The sequence below is a fragment of the Charadrius vociferus genome, unplaced genomic scaffold (assembly GCF_000708025.1).
Source record: "Charadrius vociferus isolate BGI_N301 unplaced genomic scaffold, ASM70802v2 scaffold409, whole genome shotgun sequence".
Lineage (NCBI taxonomy): Eukaryota > Metazoa > Chordata > Aves > Charadriiformes > Charadriidae > Charadrius > Charadrius vociferus.
Genome location: NW_009650082.1, coordinates 1583470 through 1601575, shown reverse-complemented (window position 1 = coordinate 1601575; position 18106 = coordinate 1583470). Strand labels below are relative to the sequence as shown.

Sequence of the window (18106 nt, the reverse complement as noted above, 5' to 3'; positions counted from 1 at the left end):
GGGGGAAATCTTCTTTTTAAGTTATGAGGCACAGATACATTCAGGGTTCAAATACACGTGTATTACACACGTTGGAGGTACTGTTTATTGGTAGAATGACTAAAACTCCTGGAAGTGGATGTACTGATGCTCAGCTGGGGGTGATTAAAAAATTCCCTGATTGATTTGGGACTGTGTATCCAGATAGAATAGCCTATATAAATTCTCATCCTGATATTTGCTGAACATGTGTAAAGGGAGCTGACGCTGAAACCTGCGTTTTCCACATGGTATTTTGGCAGTTCTGGAAGCTGACGCTGTGCTGTCTGTGTGGGCAAACCCAAGCTTTGGTCCCTGCCTGGGTTACCCAGTCCTGGTTTAGTGTGGCCGTTTGGGTGCCTTTGGCGCAGGGTTTGTGGTGCTGGTCGGGCAATACTGCAGTCTGGCGTTAATATCACCCTTCAAAAACCACCCCCAACCCCAAACCAAGAAGAACCCAGAATTCTTCTTAAAATGCAGGTCAGTTTTGCTAAATATACCTGTTCAATGTCAATCTCCCCGCTTGTCTGAAAAAAAATCCTGTTTATGATAGCAGTAACCTCATGAAAAAAAAAAATCATCATGCATTTAATTTTAAGAGGGGCAAATCCAAGTTGCCAGCTTCAAAGCTCTGTGATTGCTTTACACATGGGGCACTTTGAAATATACACTTGAGAAGCTAACGAAAGACAGAAGCCTTATTGTATTCCCGGTTTGGCTTAGCACTTTGGGTTTAACATTAGACATTGGCAGACGGTCTGAAAAATTCGGCATTTGCACAAAGCACAGTAGTGACAACATGAATTCAAGTGCGGTTTGCAGGTTTTGAAGTTTGGCACACAGTCAGCAGCTGGTGTGGGCCTTGGTTTCGGAGATGTCTTTGGTTCAGCATTTTTCTAGAAGAAAAAAAATAATGAAAATTCACATAAACATGAAGTGAGTAGAGTAAAGTATAAGTGCAAAGAGAGTCAACTGTGGGAGCTTCTGGCTTGAGATGAGGAGGCAGTTACTAGCAGTGAGACTGAATCCAGTGGGACTGGATTGTGGGAAATGCTTGAGACCGCCTACCGAGCAAAATGGTAAACCTCGTGTGCCCCATGTTTAGAGCCATTTGAAACATGACTGGATAGACAAGAGTGTTGAAAAACGCTCTGTAGGGAAGAATGGAGCAGCAGCGAAGAAAGGGATGGAAGGATGCAAAGACAACGACGTTATCATTTAAAGAAAGAAAGAAAGGAATTATTCTTGGATCCCCAAACTTTTCAAATGAAAGAGTGAAACCTCCCTGTCCATCTCTGGGGCTGGTTCCCACTTTGTTTCCTGAGCTGCGAGGCTGAGAGAGAGGGGAGGTGACTTGGCAGCGCTGTACCTGGTGTGGTTTGTGTGTCAAGCTGCCTCTGGAGCTCGGTAATCCTTTGTGCATCGGATTTGCGCATGGGAATCCTTAACGGCAGACATGGGTAAGTGGGCGGAAAGAGATGTTTCGGCCTACTCAAGGAGGGCTGCTTCTCTCTCTGTGCTTTAGAAAGGTGGAGGAACACTTTGGGTTGACCAGCACATGCCTGGACCTGGGAGAGCTCTCTGGAGCCCACCAGCTAGAGGCACCCGATGCAATTTTCTAACTTGGTAGTCTCTCAGGAGTTTCAGTTTTGAGGTAAAATGTTTAGTGGTCTCTAAGTGCCTTACGAGCTTTTAAGCCAAAACACTTTGATAAAGTTTGATGGTAAGAACATCCTGCTTTGAGCTGAAGGTGGAACTTAACGACGTCCTGAGGCCCCTTTCAACCTGGGTCATCCTGTGAATTTAGGAAGTGTTTCAAGGAAATTTAACCATACAAGACATCAACTAGAAAGGAAAGAAAGAGCTCTAAATGTTTCTGGTTGCAGCAATGACTGGTTTGGCTATAAATGGATATCATGACATATTAAAAGTAAAGTAAAAATGCTATTTTCTAATCTTCCAGACAATCTTTAAAATACTGGAGTCTGGCCCATGTAATACTTTACCTTTGAGACCTATGGGTAACAACATTAAGGAAATCTATCAACCTGGATCAACTGATCTGATAAAATTACTAGTTAATATTTTCAACCAAATATGGACTTCTTTGTATCCCTCTCCTCTAATTCTTTGGCACCAGTGGTTAAAAATCAGCAGATAGTGAGTCTGTGCCCCTGGGCTGTGGAGCCTGTGTGGCTGCCCCACAGGGTGTGGCTGGGAATGATGCCTCTTTACGGTGGATCCCTAAATAATTTTACAAATACTTAAATCAGCTCAAGGTTAAAGTACCTTTTGTATAAGAGAGGACTGTAAAAACCAAAAGCAAAAGCAAAACCAGCGAGACTCCCCCGAAACCCAGACAATAACCTCTGACTAATCAAAGATCGCATACTTTTCTTTCCACCATTAATGTTTTACATCTGTTTTTACAGTATTGAGAACTTCAAAGTGTATGTAAATTATTTACATTGGGCAACGGCTGTGAAAGCCTCGCAAATGAATGCACCAAGGAAAACTATAGAAGTAATAAACTGTTCTAATTCAACAGTGTTTTCTGAACCGCCACCTACCTTGGAAGATTTCTTGTTCTCTGCTTCTTTCCTGCCGACTTTCTGGGATCTTTTAGTTAAATCTTCAAAGAGAATAGCACAACATAATATTAAATCAATTTTATATTATTTAATTGAGATGCTTAACACTGTTTTTGTGCGAGAGAAGGCAGATAACCTGCATCTTTTTGAATATTTTATAATTGCCAGGATTTACAGAATTACGGAATGACGAATACACACTTTGGGCAGGTTTGCGGGGTTTCATTTATTATCGTTGCATCATTATAGTTAGGGTTATACAACTCTAAGAAACAGGGGGAGGAAAAACTATGCTTAAACCTGTAAAGTTAAGGTCACTTAATAAGAGCACGTCTTGAAAAAGGCTTTGCACTAACTCGGATTAGTGATTTAGATCCAGTTCGAGCTGGCAGATTGTGTTGGCTTTGCTCTGCTGCCCTTTGAAACTTTGTCGATAACCAAGATGCTTCTAAGCCATTCCATTCTACAGCAATGTAACTGTCTATAGTACAGTTGTACAGGACTGTCTGGACTGCTTCATCTAGAAAATTGTTTTGATAACATATGGATATATAGGATATATATATGGATAAGGATATATGATGTCATTATACAGAGATTTAACTATTGGCACGATGTAAATGCGCTTGAATTATTCTAGGGAATACGGTAAACAAGAAAATGACGCCCAGTGGGCAGATGTGAGGGAAATGTGGAGATGCTTTTTTTGACAGGTGAGTGCTATAATTGTCTCTTCTGTGGTTCCTCTGGGGTGGGTAAAACACCCGCTTTTCCCAACCAGCCTCTAATCTCATATTCCTCGTGCTCTACCTACCGTGTTTCCAACAGCTGCCCAACTGACCAGCAAAGCTCATCTCTGAAAATATGGGAAAATGTAATACAGGCTTGTGAAAATACTGATAACATGCACCTCTAATCCCTGTTGACACAACTGAAATTTGAAAAGCACCTATTAGATGATTGCATGTTTTACTGGTTGATACTAGCAAATCCTCTGCTTACCTTTTAAGGTGTGATTCAACTCCAGCCTCATGTTTTATTGAATTTGAGCCAGACAAATCATTGTTTCATACTATGAGCACTGTGATTGATTGACAGGTGTATAAACAGCTGATTGCAAAAGAGTTTTATTGCTCAAGTATGGCTACAGCAACATTTAAAAACTGGGCTCTAACACGAGTGCCTTCGTTTCTGTGCTGTGTGGCCAACCAGAAGGAACGGGACTTGGTATAACGACATGACACAGAGATAGGAAGCTCTATCCAAAATGTTTAAACCAAGCCGACAAGAAATTTTTCTGTTAGCTTGTACAAAAATAAATGATGTATATCAGCATGACAAATTGCAGCTGATGAACTGTAAAGAAATTGACGGTATCAGGAGGGGAGAGGAGGCTGTGGGTATTGAAATGCTCTCTTAATTTTTGCTCCAAATTAATTGATTCTGTGGCGGTGATGGGAGAGACCAGCCTGTCAGCCTTTTGCCATGCTGCTGCTGTTATAATAAATATCAGCACGAGTGGCTTCTTCGTCCCCCCGGAGTGCTGCAGGGGTTTTGCTGGGGCTGAGGCAGAGAAGGAGCCACCTCTGCCCCTGCCCTTCCTGCTCCTCTCGGGTGCTTTTACCCGCGGCTGTCCCCTCTTTGCATTAGTTTTTCCCTCTTCGACCTGTTCCCATCCTCTGCGGGACTGTTTCCAAGGCAGCTTCTCTCCCTCGAGCGACTCTTCCCACTTGTTTCCATTTCTTCATGCAGCTGCTGTGTAAAGCACAGAGCCCGGCAAAAACCAGGGGAAAAAGATGGGCCTCCAGTTACGTCTCACAATACGCTGGAGTGAGGCAGGTGATGCTATTCCCAGCTCGCTTCGGTGAAAATGATGAGATCTGCTATCATTCCCCTGCCCTCAGCAGGGCTGGAAAGTCCCTCAGTCCACTAACCGGAACCCCAAAACCACGTCAATGTGTGTCCTTTCTGCTGCACCTTCTTTCTCCATGCATTTGAAAGGTCATGGCTAGGGACTTTCGAACACTTCATATGCCACGCATTAATGCATGTTTTCGATTAATTTATATTCAGTTTATCAAGCCATAATTCAACTATTTTAGTCAATAAGTGATAGAGGTGATGTGGCTTCTGGTTGTCTGAAATAAAACCCAGAAAGATTTGAGCATGTGCCATTTTCAGCTCTGAAATATACTATTTCAAAACTTAGGTCAGATTCTATTGAATGAGAAAAAGAGGAAAGATTTGTCTCAGTTTTATTACTGACTTCATATTTTTTCAATTTTCTTTAGGTGTGGGGTGGTGGAGGATCAGCCTGGCCTCTCGCCTTCGGACAAGTGGGCAGCAGAAAGGCCTTGGGACACCTCTGGAAATACCTTGTGCCCCAAGAAAGTGCGTGCAGCCCTCACCAATGGTGTTACAGTGGGTTTCACATCTGTGTTTTCCTTTTTGGAACAGTCAGCCAAGACAAGCGGACTATGGAAGAGGTGGGTGTTGGGCTGAGATCTGCTCTTTTGAATTATGCTTGCATTTTCAGCGTCAAACATTCATTCTGTTCATATGTGTGTAGGAGAGGAACGGGTGTAAAGGTGAGCTGGAGGCTATGTTGTTTGCTCAGATTCAGCCCCTTAGATTCAGCTGTGGACTTCTTTTTTCACCTCGGCTACTTGCTTCATCTCTCTCTTGACTGTAAAATGGGACAGCAGCGCAGTCGGCCTTCACTGCGGAGAGGTGAGGCTACGCGGGTGCTCTTGCAGACCACCAAACAAGGGGCAGAGAGGGAGGAAAGGGTCTTGTGAGGCGTTGCAGAACCGTTGGAAGCAAGAGGACCTGGCAACCTTAGGGGATTTTTGCTACCTTGGATGTCTGTTGGCAAAGCAAGATGGGAAGCCGTAGCCTATCCGCTGTGTTTAAGGCCCGGGCACATTTTTGTGAGGAAGATAGAGAAGTCAGTTGAAGGGAATGTATTTTATATCTCTGATTTAAACTGGAATAAAAAAAATACTGGACGCATGAAACTGAAGGCATCTAGGGTCACAAGGACCATGAAATGATATGGCTTGGGAGGCTGCAGGACAGCACAAGCTTTAATAAACTTGAAGTTAAACAACCTTGAGTTAACTCGGGATGGAGGTTCCAATTTCATTGGAAGTGCACATGTGGGGGAACTGTTTCTCCTTAAAAAACCACTCACCTGAGCAAGAGTGCAGAGAAAATACAGCAAACAAGGTAAGAAACCCACCTGCTTTAAGCAAAAGTCCTAAGAGCCTGTTGAAAGGAGCTAAATGAGAGAAGTTTTATTCTTTCAGTTATTAAAATTTCAACACTGTTATGAATGACATTCTGCAGCTAATTATCTCCAAATACCTGGGTTTCTTGAAATAAAAAAGTTGGCTTAAATGACATTGAAAGAGTTGGGGCAGAGACGAGGAAAAATTTTGCGAAGAAGAGAGTTAAGCGTTGCCCTAACGAGGTTCCTCCCCACCAGGACAGATGGTCACTGCCAGTAAGGGTAGGGACATAGCTGGTCCTGTCTTGGCTAAAGGGATGACCTCTGTCTCTCCCTGGCAGTGCTCTTTTCTTCCCCTGGTTAAAGATCGCTTGGCACACAGGTAAATTGAGGTTATATTAATACCTTAAAGAACTGCCGATTTCTCTGCCACAAGAGCAGATCCTTAAAAAAAATAGAAGTTGTGTTCCCTTTTTCTATTTGCACTCATCTTTCAAAGGAAGATTAATGCCCACATTAACAGAAAAACACTTCTCTGCAATATAAAAAGACTTACAGTGTGATAGGACCTGAAGTGAAAGCTGTAAAACTAAAGTAAGTTGCCTGATTTTTATTTATTTACTTTCTTACTCTAAACGGTGGTTTGCCACGTTGCTGTTCCTGGATGCTGTGGCTGCAATGCCGCTACTAAGGCATTTGTATGAAATCGCAATGTTGCGGTAAGCTATCAAAATAACCCATGTTTATCAACAATCGTATTTTCTGCAAATCTTGTTAATTTGGCACCGAATGGCAGCCTTTACTAACCTACTATGGAGATGGGTGGGAGATCTTGGAGGTTCATTTTGTTGCTCCTCGACAGGGTGCATTCTGTCTTCTCTTCTATTACCAGATGGGAATTGGCAGCTCTGAGCAAACTGTAGCAGAGCAACAGGCTTAGGAAGAGGTTCTTACTTTCCATCCTGGGGAGGAAAAATTCCATTGTCATGAAAACCAAAGTCGGTCAAAACCTGCATGTAGAAGAGATGCAAGGATAGGAATCTCAGCAATGGTGTTCCGTCATGTTGTGCAGCTTTAGCAATGTACTTTTGACAACTCTTTTGTTTCCAGCACTTCGCCTCTGATACCGGAATGTCTGTGAGGAAAAACACTATCTCAATTATAACTCTTTTAGATGGTCTTTTTTTTTTCTTTTTTTCCTGATTCTATCCTCAAAAGGCTTGTTTTAGCAAAAGCTGTGAGTTCTCCCCACTGAGTTTTACAGTGTCGTTGATTATATGACCAAGGGGAGAACATCTGCTGTCACTGCTGACAGCTCAATCACATCATCAGATTTTTCCTAGAAAATCTTGTTTACAATTTTGTGCTAGAAAACCTAGAAAAATAATGATAATTTCAAAACCCACAAATTATGTTTCCTATTAGTTTTCTCCATTTAAAAATAAGCCAAGAAGAAATATCTTGTTTTATTATACCCTGATGTGGCTGCTCTGATCCCAGGATGAATCACAGCCATAACTCATGCAAGTTATAAAAGGCCCAGTGCTGTAAAGCATTTATGGGCCTTCGGGCTTAGTATGTACTTAATAACTTTGAAAATGTAACAAAAATCTATGTGATTTGAGCATATTTATGGAGAAACCTGAACTTTGCAGGATGTGGCCATACACCTTGGAAGAAGGCCACTGGCCCTGGCCAACCTTGGTGTGACGCAGTGCAGCCGTAGAGAGTACACAGAACATATCACCATCACTGTCTCATTTTCTTGTAGATTCTTAACACTGTTGAAGTTTGAAGTTGATTTTTATTTCCATGTGCATTAGTTTCACGCTGAGTCAGAGTTGGAGCCTTCCCCCAGAGGCACTCCCGATTTATGGGTAGCTTTTTATCAGTGAAAAGCTACTAGTAGCAGTAAAAAGAGGGAGTGAAACCAAATGTTCTGAGCAATTAATCTGGTTGTAATGACTTAATTACTAGAGTGTTAAAAGATGAAGAATTTCTGCATTGGAAGAGCTTCAATCTATCTAATCGCTGCTGCTAAACAGAGACTGCATTACACTTGCTTTTTAGATTATCGTTTAGGTCATTATCATAACCATTTGGGTCAAAATTAGAACTTCTCTTTTTGTAACTAATTTTACCAACCTGAGTATCCCCGGCGGTGTTCATATTCTAGGTATATGCTTAAAATTCAAAAAAGAGCTGAATAACGTCTTGTGTTCCCAAAAGCTTGTCTATGTTTTCCACTTATGTAGTTGGTCAAATAAAATGTATTACTTAAAAGATCTTAGCTTGCTTAAAATTTAAGTATGCTATTTTTTGCAGGATCTAGGCATACAGGGAAGGAAAAAAATTTTTACGGTGAAAGTGGTGAGACACTACCCTAGGTTGCTCAGAGAGTTGGGAGATGCCCCATCCCTGGAGGTGTTCAAGGCCAGGTTGGACGGGGCTTAGAGCAACCTGGGCTGGGGGGAGGTGTCCCTGCCCAGGGCAGGGGGGTTGGACCAGATGACCTTTAAAAGGTCCCTTCCAACCCAAACCATTCTAAGACTCTATGTTACAGGGCACCATGTCCTGTCTATGACAGGTAGATGTAGACGTTTGCGCTTTAATTCTTTCCATGCCCTGAGCTGGAGTGAAGAGAGCAAGCTGTGAGCTGGAAGCTGTTTAGATTTGCACATAGCATTGCTCATGCTGTAGATTTTGCTTTTTTAAGAAACTTTTTAGCCTGATTACAGGATATGCTTTATAACATACCTATGATTTTCAGATCAGTGTGTGCTGCCCAGCTGGAGTATTAGTGTAGCTGGCACAGAACTGTCTGCTGGAGACAATGTCAACATGCCCTCAAAGCACTGTTTAAATAAACTTCTTCTGCCCCAAAATGTTGTTTCCATTTTATTTCCTTGTCCTTATCTCAGCAAAACTGCCAATGAGTGCAATCGCGCCTGTGCAAATGTAACAAAATAGTAAAGTTTGACAGCTTGCATCCGTTCACTTCAGAGTGACATCTGAACATGCTCTGGCAAACCTGGCTCCGTGTGTTGATTTGAATTCTTGTGTGTATGTGATTGTTTTTTTTTTTTGCCAAATGCACTTAGGTGGTAGGAGTTTTACAGCCTTTGAGTGACTGAACCCAGAAAATGCATATATTGGTGAATATGCATTTGATCTGAAAACTCTGCCAACTGGCGAGAGAGGTAACGCTCCTTTGAGCAGTGTAGTCTGCTAGATGTGTACAGCACAGCTCATGGAAAGGTGAAAGAGGTGGAACGGGGAATCAGAAGTGAAGATGAGAAAAAAGGTGCTTAAAGGTGTTTGTAATCTTGGGTTTCGTCTTTTGCATTGTATCACAAAACCCTTGCCCAAGTTTGCTTTTTTTTTTTTTTTTTAATTTATTTTTTTATTGGCATTAAAGACAGGTTTACTTTCCAATTTTGTTCATTATTTTCCTTCTGGGACTCATCAGAGCCTGTTTAAGGCAATCAAACTATTTTCCTTGGCTCCAGCAAGCTTCACATCTGCTTTTCTATGAACACTTAGTTTTAAAAGAGTTTATTTTCCTATTGAGCTCCTAACAGTGGAGAAGTAAATTGCTTAAGCAGTAGTATCTTCAGAGGGTTACCATTTATTGCTTTAATGAAGCTAAAATGTATTAGGAGAACTGTAGCTTTTTTTGAATTGTTGTTTATGGGGCTTAGTCTTGCACAGCGCTGAAATCCTTGGCCACTGAACATCAGCGCTGACCTTTAGCCACAGTTCAGCAAATTATGTAAGTAAATGGTTACATGTGGCAGTGCCCTTTATTGTCAAGGGAATGACAGAAGTACATTTAAAAACAAAACCAAACCAAGCATTTAAAAGTTTGTTGACTGTCATCAGAGATCGCGGTACCCTTTTCTGTGCCATTTCCTCTGTGCTTTGGCTTATTATGTTTAATATGTAAATAAAGTATTTTAATACTTACCCCAATTGTTAGCTCTCACAAGCATTTTTCCTGAATGTAAATTTGGAAAATGACAGATGACGTGAGACAGCTTTTGTCTCTTTTTAATCGATTTTTTTGATGTTGTACTCAAAGTCTTCATGAAGAAATTTGATTTTTGCAGAAACACCCTGTACATTCAACACTTGAGGGGAACTCATTTCCCGTCACAGCTGATTTCACTCTATTCGGAGATTTATCCTCATACAACAACAGAGTGAACAGTTTGAGACATTCATACATAAAGTCTTCCATAAACACTGGAAGGGACAAGCTGAAATTTTCTTAGGAGGTCTGACCAATTTGGGCCAACTCATAAATAAACAGGCATCATTATAAATAGCTGAAAACAGCTGCTTAGAAAAAGAAAATGTTCAAGGATGTGAACAAAGAAATATAAAATACTGAATACTGTGTTACATCGCTCAGTAACTCACTGACAAATCTTCACCTACGCTCTGCTGCTGTGGTCCCATTTTGAAAAGGGCAGGACAGAAGAAGAGGGAATGCAAGGAAAACAACAAGAATTAGTGGATGCCTTGAAAGATGTTGAGCTGTTGAGACGTCTGGTGTGGCTTGATGTAATGCAACAACTCTATGAGCTGTGCCAAAGAAGTTTTAATTCCTGGCACAATTCCCTAAGCTATCTGCAAAAATTAAAAGCTATTCAGGCCATCAGGCTGGTCAGGTATGATTTGCCTTTGGTATATCCATGCTTGGTCTTCGCAGTTCCCTTTCGTCCTTCCTGTGGCTGGAAATGGATTCAAGGAATATTTGCTCTACCACCTTCCCAGTGACTGAGGTCAGCCTGGCTGACCTGTAGTTCTGTGGATCCTCTTCTTGCCCTTTTTGGGGATGGATGTGTTGTTTCATTTTTCCAGGCTTGAGGACCCTCCCCCAGTTGACCTTTCAAAGCAAGCAGCCTGGCAGTAGCATCAATCAGCATCTTCAGCACCCTGGGATGCACCCTGTTTGGTCCCATGGACTCTTCTATGTCCAGCTGGTTTAAGTGCCCTCTATGCTGCATCTTCCTCTGCAGTGGGTAATGCCGTGTTGCCAGAGGCTCTGCCTCTAGGCTCAGGCCAAAAGCAGACCTGACCATCAAGTACTTTGTCTGGTTATATACCTCTGCTCCACTGACTGCTTGAGTTGCTCTGGATATGCTCAAAGCCTCCCTTGGCGGTGTTGTTGTTGGCTGTTTGGTTGGGCAGCAACAGGTAATCGCACGAGGGTCCAGAGGAGCCTTGGCAGTCTGTCTGCAGCTTCCCAAATCTCAGCTCCCCAGCAAGCAACAAACCTTTGGAGTTTGGCTGATAGGGGCCTCCATCTCCAGGAGGGTGTCTTTGGTGACCGTCTGCTATCGCTTCATCTTGATGTGGACATCAAGATCCTTGTCCTTCTGGATGCCACTGAACCCCCTCCTCACCTTCACCGGTGACCTGGCACCCCAACCAATGTGCACCTGCCAGAGGTGTGAGGCTCAAGGGGATGCCTGGGCCACCCACAGCGACTGAGACCCAATGCCCGCATCCTCCTCCTGGGTGGTGCAACACGGCAGTGCCAGCAGCGTGCCCTGCAGGGTATCACCACTGTTGTCACGCCATCCATAGTAGTCTCATGCACACTCAAGCAGTGTCTCCAGGGTGTCCTTGCGTTGAGAGTGAAGTACTGTGATTCGTGCTGGTCGGCTGCTGAACTCCAGCGCGTCCCCCCTGTTCACAGCCTCCCTACACATGTGCTGCTGAATGCACTACTTTCACTTAAATATAACTATAACCTCACCACCTAACTACCAACAATTGTCACAGCAAAAGTATTTTTATGGTTCACTACCCACGGCAAAGATGGAGGACAGCAGGTCTCCTCGTTTGCACATCCATCCCCTCCATTTCACCTGAAGTGCAGGGTCAGTATAAAAGGCTTTTTCCTGTGGGAAATATACTGTATATCCCCATCTGCTACTGATCATAATAGGAAATCCTCAAAATACTCCAAGTTTTCCTATTTTCTTCAGTACAGCTAGATGTAGCATAATAAATACCACTACATTGCCTGGAGCTAACCTTCCTGGCTACCGCCAGCCCTACTGTTTGCATCTGCTTGCATGGCCATATCTCTGCAGGGTTTGTCTTTCACTAGTTCAAATCACGTGCTTTTATAGTCACCACAGCACTGGAGTTCTGCCAAACTCAGCAGTTCTTGAAGCCATGAGAGCAACGTTAATTCTGCTTACCAATGAATTTTGACATTGGATTAGGAATTCAGATTTATATTTATGTGGATCCCTCGTACATAGCTGTAAAAATCATTGCACAAAAGCATTTTACACAAGCCATAATGGCCACTGCTTTTTTTTCTGAACATGATTACATATTTATGAGTCAATGAGTCTTGATTTTTTTTCTTATTTTTATTTTTTCACAGTATCTGTTTTGTGTTAGTCAAGGTCCAGGGGATATATCCCTTACTTGATTGTCCCATTTGTATATTTTTTTCTGGGCATCTTCCTTTCTAACTTAACTTTTCCATAACTTAACCCTTCCAGTACCTAAAGGGGCTACAGGAGAGCTGGAGAAGGACTTTTTACTATGGCATGGAGTGACAGGACGAGGGGGAATGGCTATAAACTGGAAAAGGGCAGTTTTAGATTAAACATTAGGAAGAAGTTTTTCCCTGTGAGGGTTGTGAGGCACAGGAGCAGGTTGCCCAGAGAGGTTGTTGAGGCCCCATCCCTGGAGGCGTTCAAGGCGAGGCTGGACGTGGCCTTGGGCAACCTGGGCTGGTGGGAGGTGTCCCTGTCTGTGGCAGGGGGTTGTAACTCGATGATCTTTAAGGTCCTTTCCAACCTAAACCATTCTATGATTCTATGATTTTCTGTTTCGCTCTTAAAAAATCGTCCATGATTGTGGAAAACAGGTTCCATATTTTGAGAGACAGTTCCAGCCCGATACTCCGTTTGTTATTTCCCTAATGTCCTACCTTTGCATTTTGGCTTGTTTAAAAAAACGCAAAGCATGCAGTTGTGGTGCTTGGGTCTAACTTCAGTCTGGTTAAAAAATGATCCATGTGCTATCTGTGAAGACAGACGTGTCTGTAGCTGACAAGCAACCCTTTTCAGACTTCAAGCAAATTTAGATCCAAACCTTTTTGCTTGAAGTCCCAAAAATGTTGCTTTTCAGCTACAGACACAAATAGCTGAGACTATTTTTATAGTTCTCCTCTAATACCTCTACTTAGTGCTATCAGCTAAGTTTCTCCTCCAGCCTCAATGTTTTCCCTTAGGCTTTCTAGAAATTTCCCTGGAGCCAGAACCGCTAGTGAAGCTGAGTGGTTATGTACCTTTAGCTCAGGGATTTCATCGATCTGCCCAAACCGCTGCCAGACAAGCACGTGTTCCTGCTGCCCGTGCGAGACCCTCGCACGGAGCACAGTGGGATGGCAGGACACCAGGCTCCTCCCTGCCGTGGCCAGGTGGCCGCAAAAGCTCATCTTTCCCTCTTGATAAAATGGGTTTAAATCCCTATTCACCTGTATAAAATGGTGCAATCTTAACTTGTTTTTGAACAAAAGCATGACATGACATGACTAAAATTTTTTTGGGATGCCAGTGTATTACATCCAAATTTCTGCTTCTTTTCTCCTTTAAATTGAAAACAAGGCTGTAAAATACTATTGACCAAAGTCAAACTGGCAAGTGGCGTTGGAGGGCTTCTCTCAGTTCATTCTCATTCCTCTTTGTTCTTTCTTCCAGACTCTTATCTCTGGTCTTTTGTATATTTATTTTTTTCATGCCCAGCTCTAGGGGCTGAGCACAAGGGACGCTGTCTTTTCTTTAGTTTCTCTGTACCAAAACCACACTTGGTTTGCTCAAATGAGTTGTGTATGTTGTACAGAGATAAGTGCACCAGAGAGAATTCTGTAGTGTTTGATGTGGTACGTTAAGTTTCTGTGCAATTTTAACTTCAACTTTTTTTTTTTATGTTATTGAACTCAGTCTATCCTTCTTGCTCCTCACTCCTTTTATTTCTGTTTTCTGGTTCTGCCTTTTTTTTTTCATTCATTTTCAGCGACCCGCTGTGCCCTGTTGCTTTTGATGCAGACTTTCCCTTAGACAAATTTCTCTTGCCTTTCATGCATTTAGTTCTTTTTCCTTTTGCACTCTTTCATTGTTTCCCTACCTTTTCCTCATCATCTCCAGCTGGATAATCCTGAGGAATGAAGCAGTGAAACTGGATGAGATGCAACAGTGCAGAGCCCAAGTTCAAACACTCAAGCTTGAGAGCAAAAAAATTTCTGAAGTTAATGGCTTCTGGATTTCAAATGATAGAAGGGGAAGAACTGGGTGTATTGCTCACAGCATGACCAAGAGTGACAATGTGATGCAGCTGTGAAAAAAGCAAACTAGCAAATTCAATTCTAGGGTGTATCAAGAGAAGTATTTGTAACAGAAATATGAAAGCACTTAATTTTGTGGGCAGGATACTGATCTTCATTTAGAGTATTGTGTCCAATTTTGGTTACCCATGTGGAGCAAAAATGCATTTAAATTAGAAAGGATGCCAGCAAAGACTAATAAAATGATTACAAAATGTCATTGCTTAAGATATAAGCTTTACTCTTCTTGTGTCTCATGTTACCTGTTCCTTCATTAAACAAAGAATAACATAACAGTCATCCCTTCAAGTCCTCAAATCCTGGAGGACTGCGGTGCTCAAATTCTATATGGGTTGTGTGCTCAAAGTTTGGGTCAACAAAAAACGCAGGAGGCTTTACAGCTTTCATACCTTTGAGTATGTCACATCATGCATATATATTTCAAAAGCATCACTATGAAACTGATGACATCCTCTGCAGTCTACTCCTGTTAAGAATAGTCATAATTTGATCAACAGAAGAAAGTTGATCCTTTCCTTTATCTGTGTCTGATAACCATCCACACAGATGCAGCTGTGAAGTCGTCCGGACTGCATCAACCCTTCTTATGACCTCAAACCGCTTGGGGTTTCTTGATGACTACAGAGCAGTTAAGAAGGAGAAACAAGGCCCACAGACAATCGAAAGAGATTTGCCATGTGCAGGACTATGCAATGACAGGAATAACTGGGCTTGTATATATTTAAAATCCCCGATTTACAGAGGCTGTGTGTATTATTTTTGTAGATATATATGAATGCAGTAATTTTTGACTCTCTGTGCGTGTCTGTAAGTGAGAGGATAGCTCAGCACAGACTCTTTCAAACCACCCTGCATTTATTTTTCCCTCTGCAGCTACCCTCATCTATCAAAACCCCTGTAATTAGGCCATATATCATGTTATTTAGACCAAAACCATTTGAGCTCAGTTGGGCTGAAAAGGAAGAAAATAAATTTCAATCTTGAGGATCTTCAGCTGAGTCCACTGTGCCATCATAGATGGTACAAAGGGTGAGAATCACTCTTTATGGCAGCTGGAAGCCAAAACTCACTGGGTTTGGAGATCAGCTATGTTTGGACTAAAAAGGAAGAGTCCTATTAGAAGCTAAACTTGTCAATCACAGTTCCTATAACTTGCTATGAGTTACGCTGCTTGCTCTCCTCCCTTCTGTAGCTCATTCGGAGCCACCCCTGTCGGCTCAGGCACTGCGTTCTTTGTTCGGGATGGACAGGACAATAAACAGAGGTTTGAATTACGTGAGAAAAGGTTAGGATGAGACATAAGGAAAACCTTTCCAATGTGCAGGATAGGGAAGCACCGGGATAGCTTGCCTGAAGATAATTATTCCATCTCCAAAGTCAGAGATATTTCGGAACGAATTAGACATCTGTCTGTCAGTCGGTCTGCTATGCCACTTCTCCTATTCAAAACTAACACAGCTTAAAAAAAGCAACTCCAAATCCAGACAAAACTACACCCTCTTAAAAACTACCCAGTGAGATGGTGCAGATGAAGCAAAGGCTTGGATCCTTGTCTCACTTTTCACCCAGATGTTAGATGCCAGAATTGAGGATGGAGTGAATTTTAAAACTAAAAATAGACTGTAATAATAGGAATACTTAGACACAACTAATGTCAAAAGAAGCAACTCTGAATGATGGGAGCTGTTGTTCTACCCAAGTGGAAAAGGCACAGGGAATCAATAATTTTTATGCTTGTTTGTAGTGACCGGTATGAATGATGTGGTTCTTGTAAATTGTTTCATGGATACTGCCTGTAACAGAGCTATTGTGCTTGTTACTGTGTGTTTACAATGGATTGAGAAGTGACTATTGAACTGATGATTTAGAAGAGCTCTTGAGAAAGTAGCCAGAAGCCCCTGGATAAACAATGTGCTGCCAAATATCTAGGACAGAGCAAAGCTGTAATGAAGCTACAGGCTTACAAAAGCAGAAAAAGACCATTGTGATCATATGGTCTGACTTGTATGTCGGGCTATAGACCCTGCCTGCATCCCACTGCTTAATTCTTAATTAAACCAAGTGATAAAGTGTCTGGTAATTTGTTACTCTCAGTTTATCTTATTTCAATTTCTAGGAACTGAATCCTTCTAAACCTTCCTCTTCGCTGTGGAAAATGCCTTTGTTTTCCTTTTTTCCCCCCTCTCCTGAGAGGTGCTTGGATGAGCAGGTAGCTTCCTAATAGTCTCCCAGCTCAGGTGAACAAGTTGAGCCCATAGAATTACCAAGTATAAATTACTTTTCTCCCAGTACTTCGGTTATCTATGTGGCTCTTCTGTTCAGTTTTCTAATTTTTCATTAGAAGCAGAGGTAGGGTTCCTTTAGAGACCTTGCTGATCCCAAATAACTTCCTTGCTCCACTTTAGTTATTTTTAAACAAGTTCTTATTTTCTACTCCAGAATTTTTCTGGGATCTGAGCCAAGCCAATGCACATATAATGGCCTTATTGCCCACATACCCATTTAAGTTATTGACAATTATCTGTCTCTTCCATGTCTCAGTGAAAATGATCTTTCCAGCCAGCTTCAGCAGCTTAACAGCACCTAATTTAAACTGGTTATCTAGCCTTCCCTCAGGGAGCAACTGGTTCCACCAGTATGGGATGAAACCATGGGGCTGTGGGTGGGTGGGTGGATCAATTGATCAATCAATCAGTCCACCAATTACAGAAGGAATCCTAGATTCCTGCCTTAGGGACCACAGGGGGAAGGAGTGGTCCTGTGGTTCAATGCTGAGTGCGCATCTCAGTGATGAGAAGGTCCCTGCTCATCAGCCAGCGTATTAAATGCTTTGTGGCAAGTTATTTGGACTATTTGATTTAAAACAACTCTCGTACCTGTCTTCTGATGGACTGGGAGAAGGTAAAGTGTTTTTAATATCTGGTTTTATCCCACTACTGAATGGAATAATTTTTTTTTGGAAACTTTTGCCTTTTCTGTGCTATTTTTGGTTTAAGTGCAGGTCATATGTTATGTAATAGATGTATAGTGTTACTAGGGGGGCTTATCTCCAGTGCACTCTACAGGCCCTACTTGGAACTGGATCTGCCTGCCACAGGTCATCATTTTGCTTCTTGTTTTTAAATATTTCTAGTCTTCTGATATATTTTCCCTAACATCAACCTCTTAGACTATTTTATTGTTTTCAAATTGCTTTGGAGCAGTGTTCTCCTGGTCCTCAGGTTGTTTGGAGCTCAGGGACAGGACTCTTTAGTTGTTTAAAAGTGTACTCCTGTCTTTGTATTGGGATTTAAAGCGCTTCATAAAGCATTCTTTAAGTGTTCTGGGCTGTCCCTCATTTCCTGCGTGTTTAAGTCCTAGCTCATTTGGGAGAAATATAATTAAAATCTCTTTCCAGCTCTATGGAACTGCCTCTAGGAAGACAAGCGTGTTCTCAGAAGATGGGAAACCGGCAAAGTGTCTATCTTTGAAGACTGTAGGAAAGAGGAAGCTGTGAAACTATTGTTGCTCTAGGTTCACTTTCCAGAAAAACAACTGTATGAAATACATATCCTCTTATTATCCTGTAAGAGCTTACACATTGTTCTGATTAAGAAGCTTTACTTTTTTGACATGTCCTTCTACTCTCTTCCTAGGCACAACTAGATACAGGCTTTACAGACATGGATGTGTAAGATTTCCTATTTGTATACACTATAAAGCCTCTGTTGTCTTAGATTTTGTTCTACTTGCACATTCAGGAACAAATTGGCTTTTATGCTACAATCAAGACATTTAAGAGGTGAATTTTTATTTTTTTTTTTTTTAAATAGGAGATAAGTTATGAGATATTTGACCTGTAACTGGTGGAGGCTGATAGCGTATTAGTTTCAGAAATCCTTTGGGCAA

General features: G+C 41.9%; 1 protein-coding gene across 1 annotated transcript in view; it reads right to left on the bottom strand.

The window, feature by feature from the left end:
- Positions 1–704: 704 nt before the first annotated feature.
- The window catches only part of ASIP (agouti signaling protein), a 32961-nt gene continuing 15559 nt past the window's right edge, over positions 705–18106 (bottom strand). Inside the window, exons 2-4 of the mRNA XM_009892098.1 lie at positions 6646–6848; positions 2589–2650; positions 705–914 (exon numbers count right to left, since the gene is read on the bottom strand). Coding sequence (XP_009890400.1) covers positions 738–914; positions 2589–2650; positions 6646–6826 — 420 coding nt within the window. The 5' untranslated portion in view covers positions 6827–6848 and the 3' untranslated portion in view covers positions 705–737. The remainder of the gene's footprint in view (positions 915–2588; positions 2651–6645; positions 6849–18106) is intronic.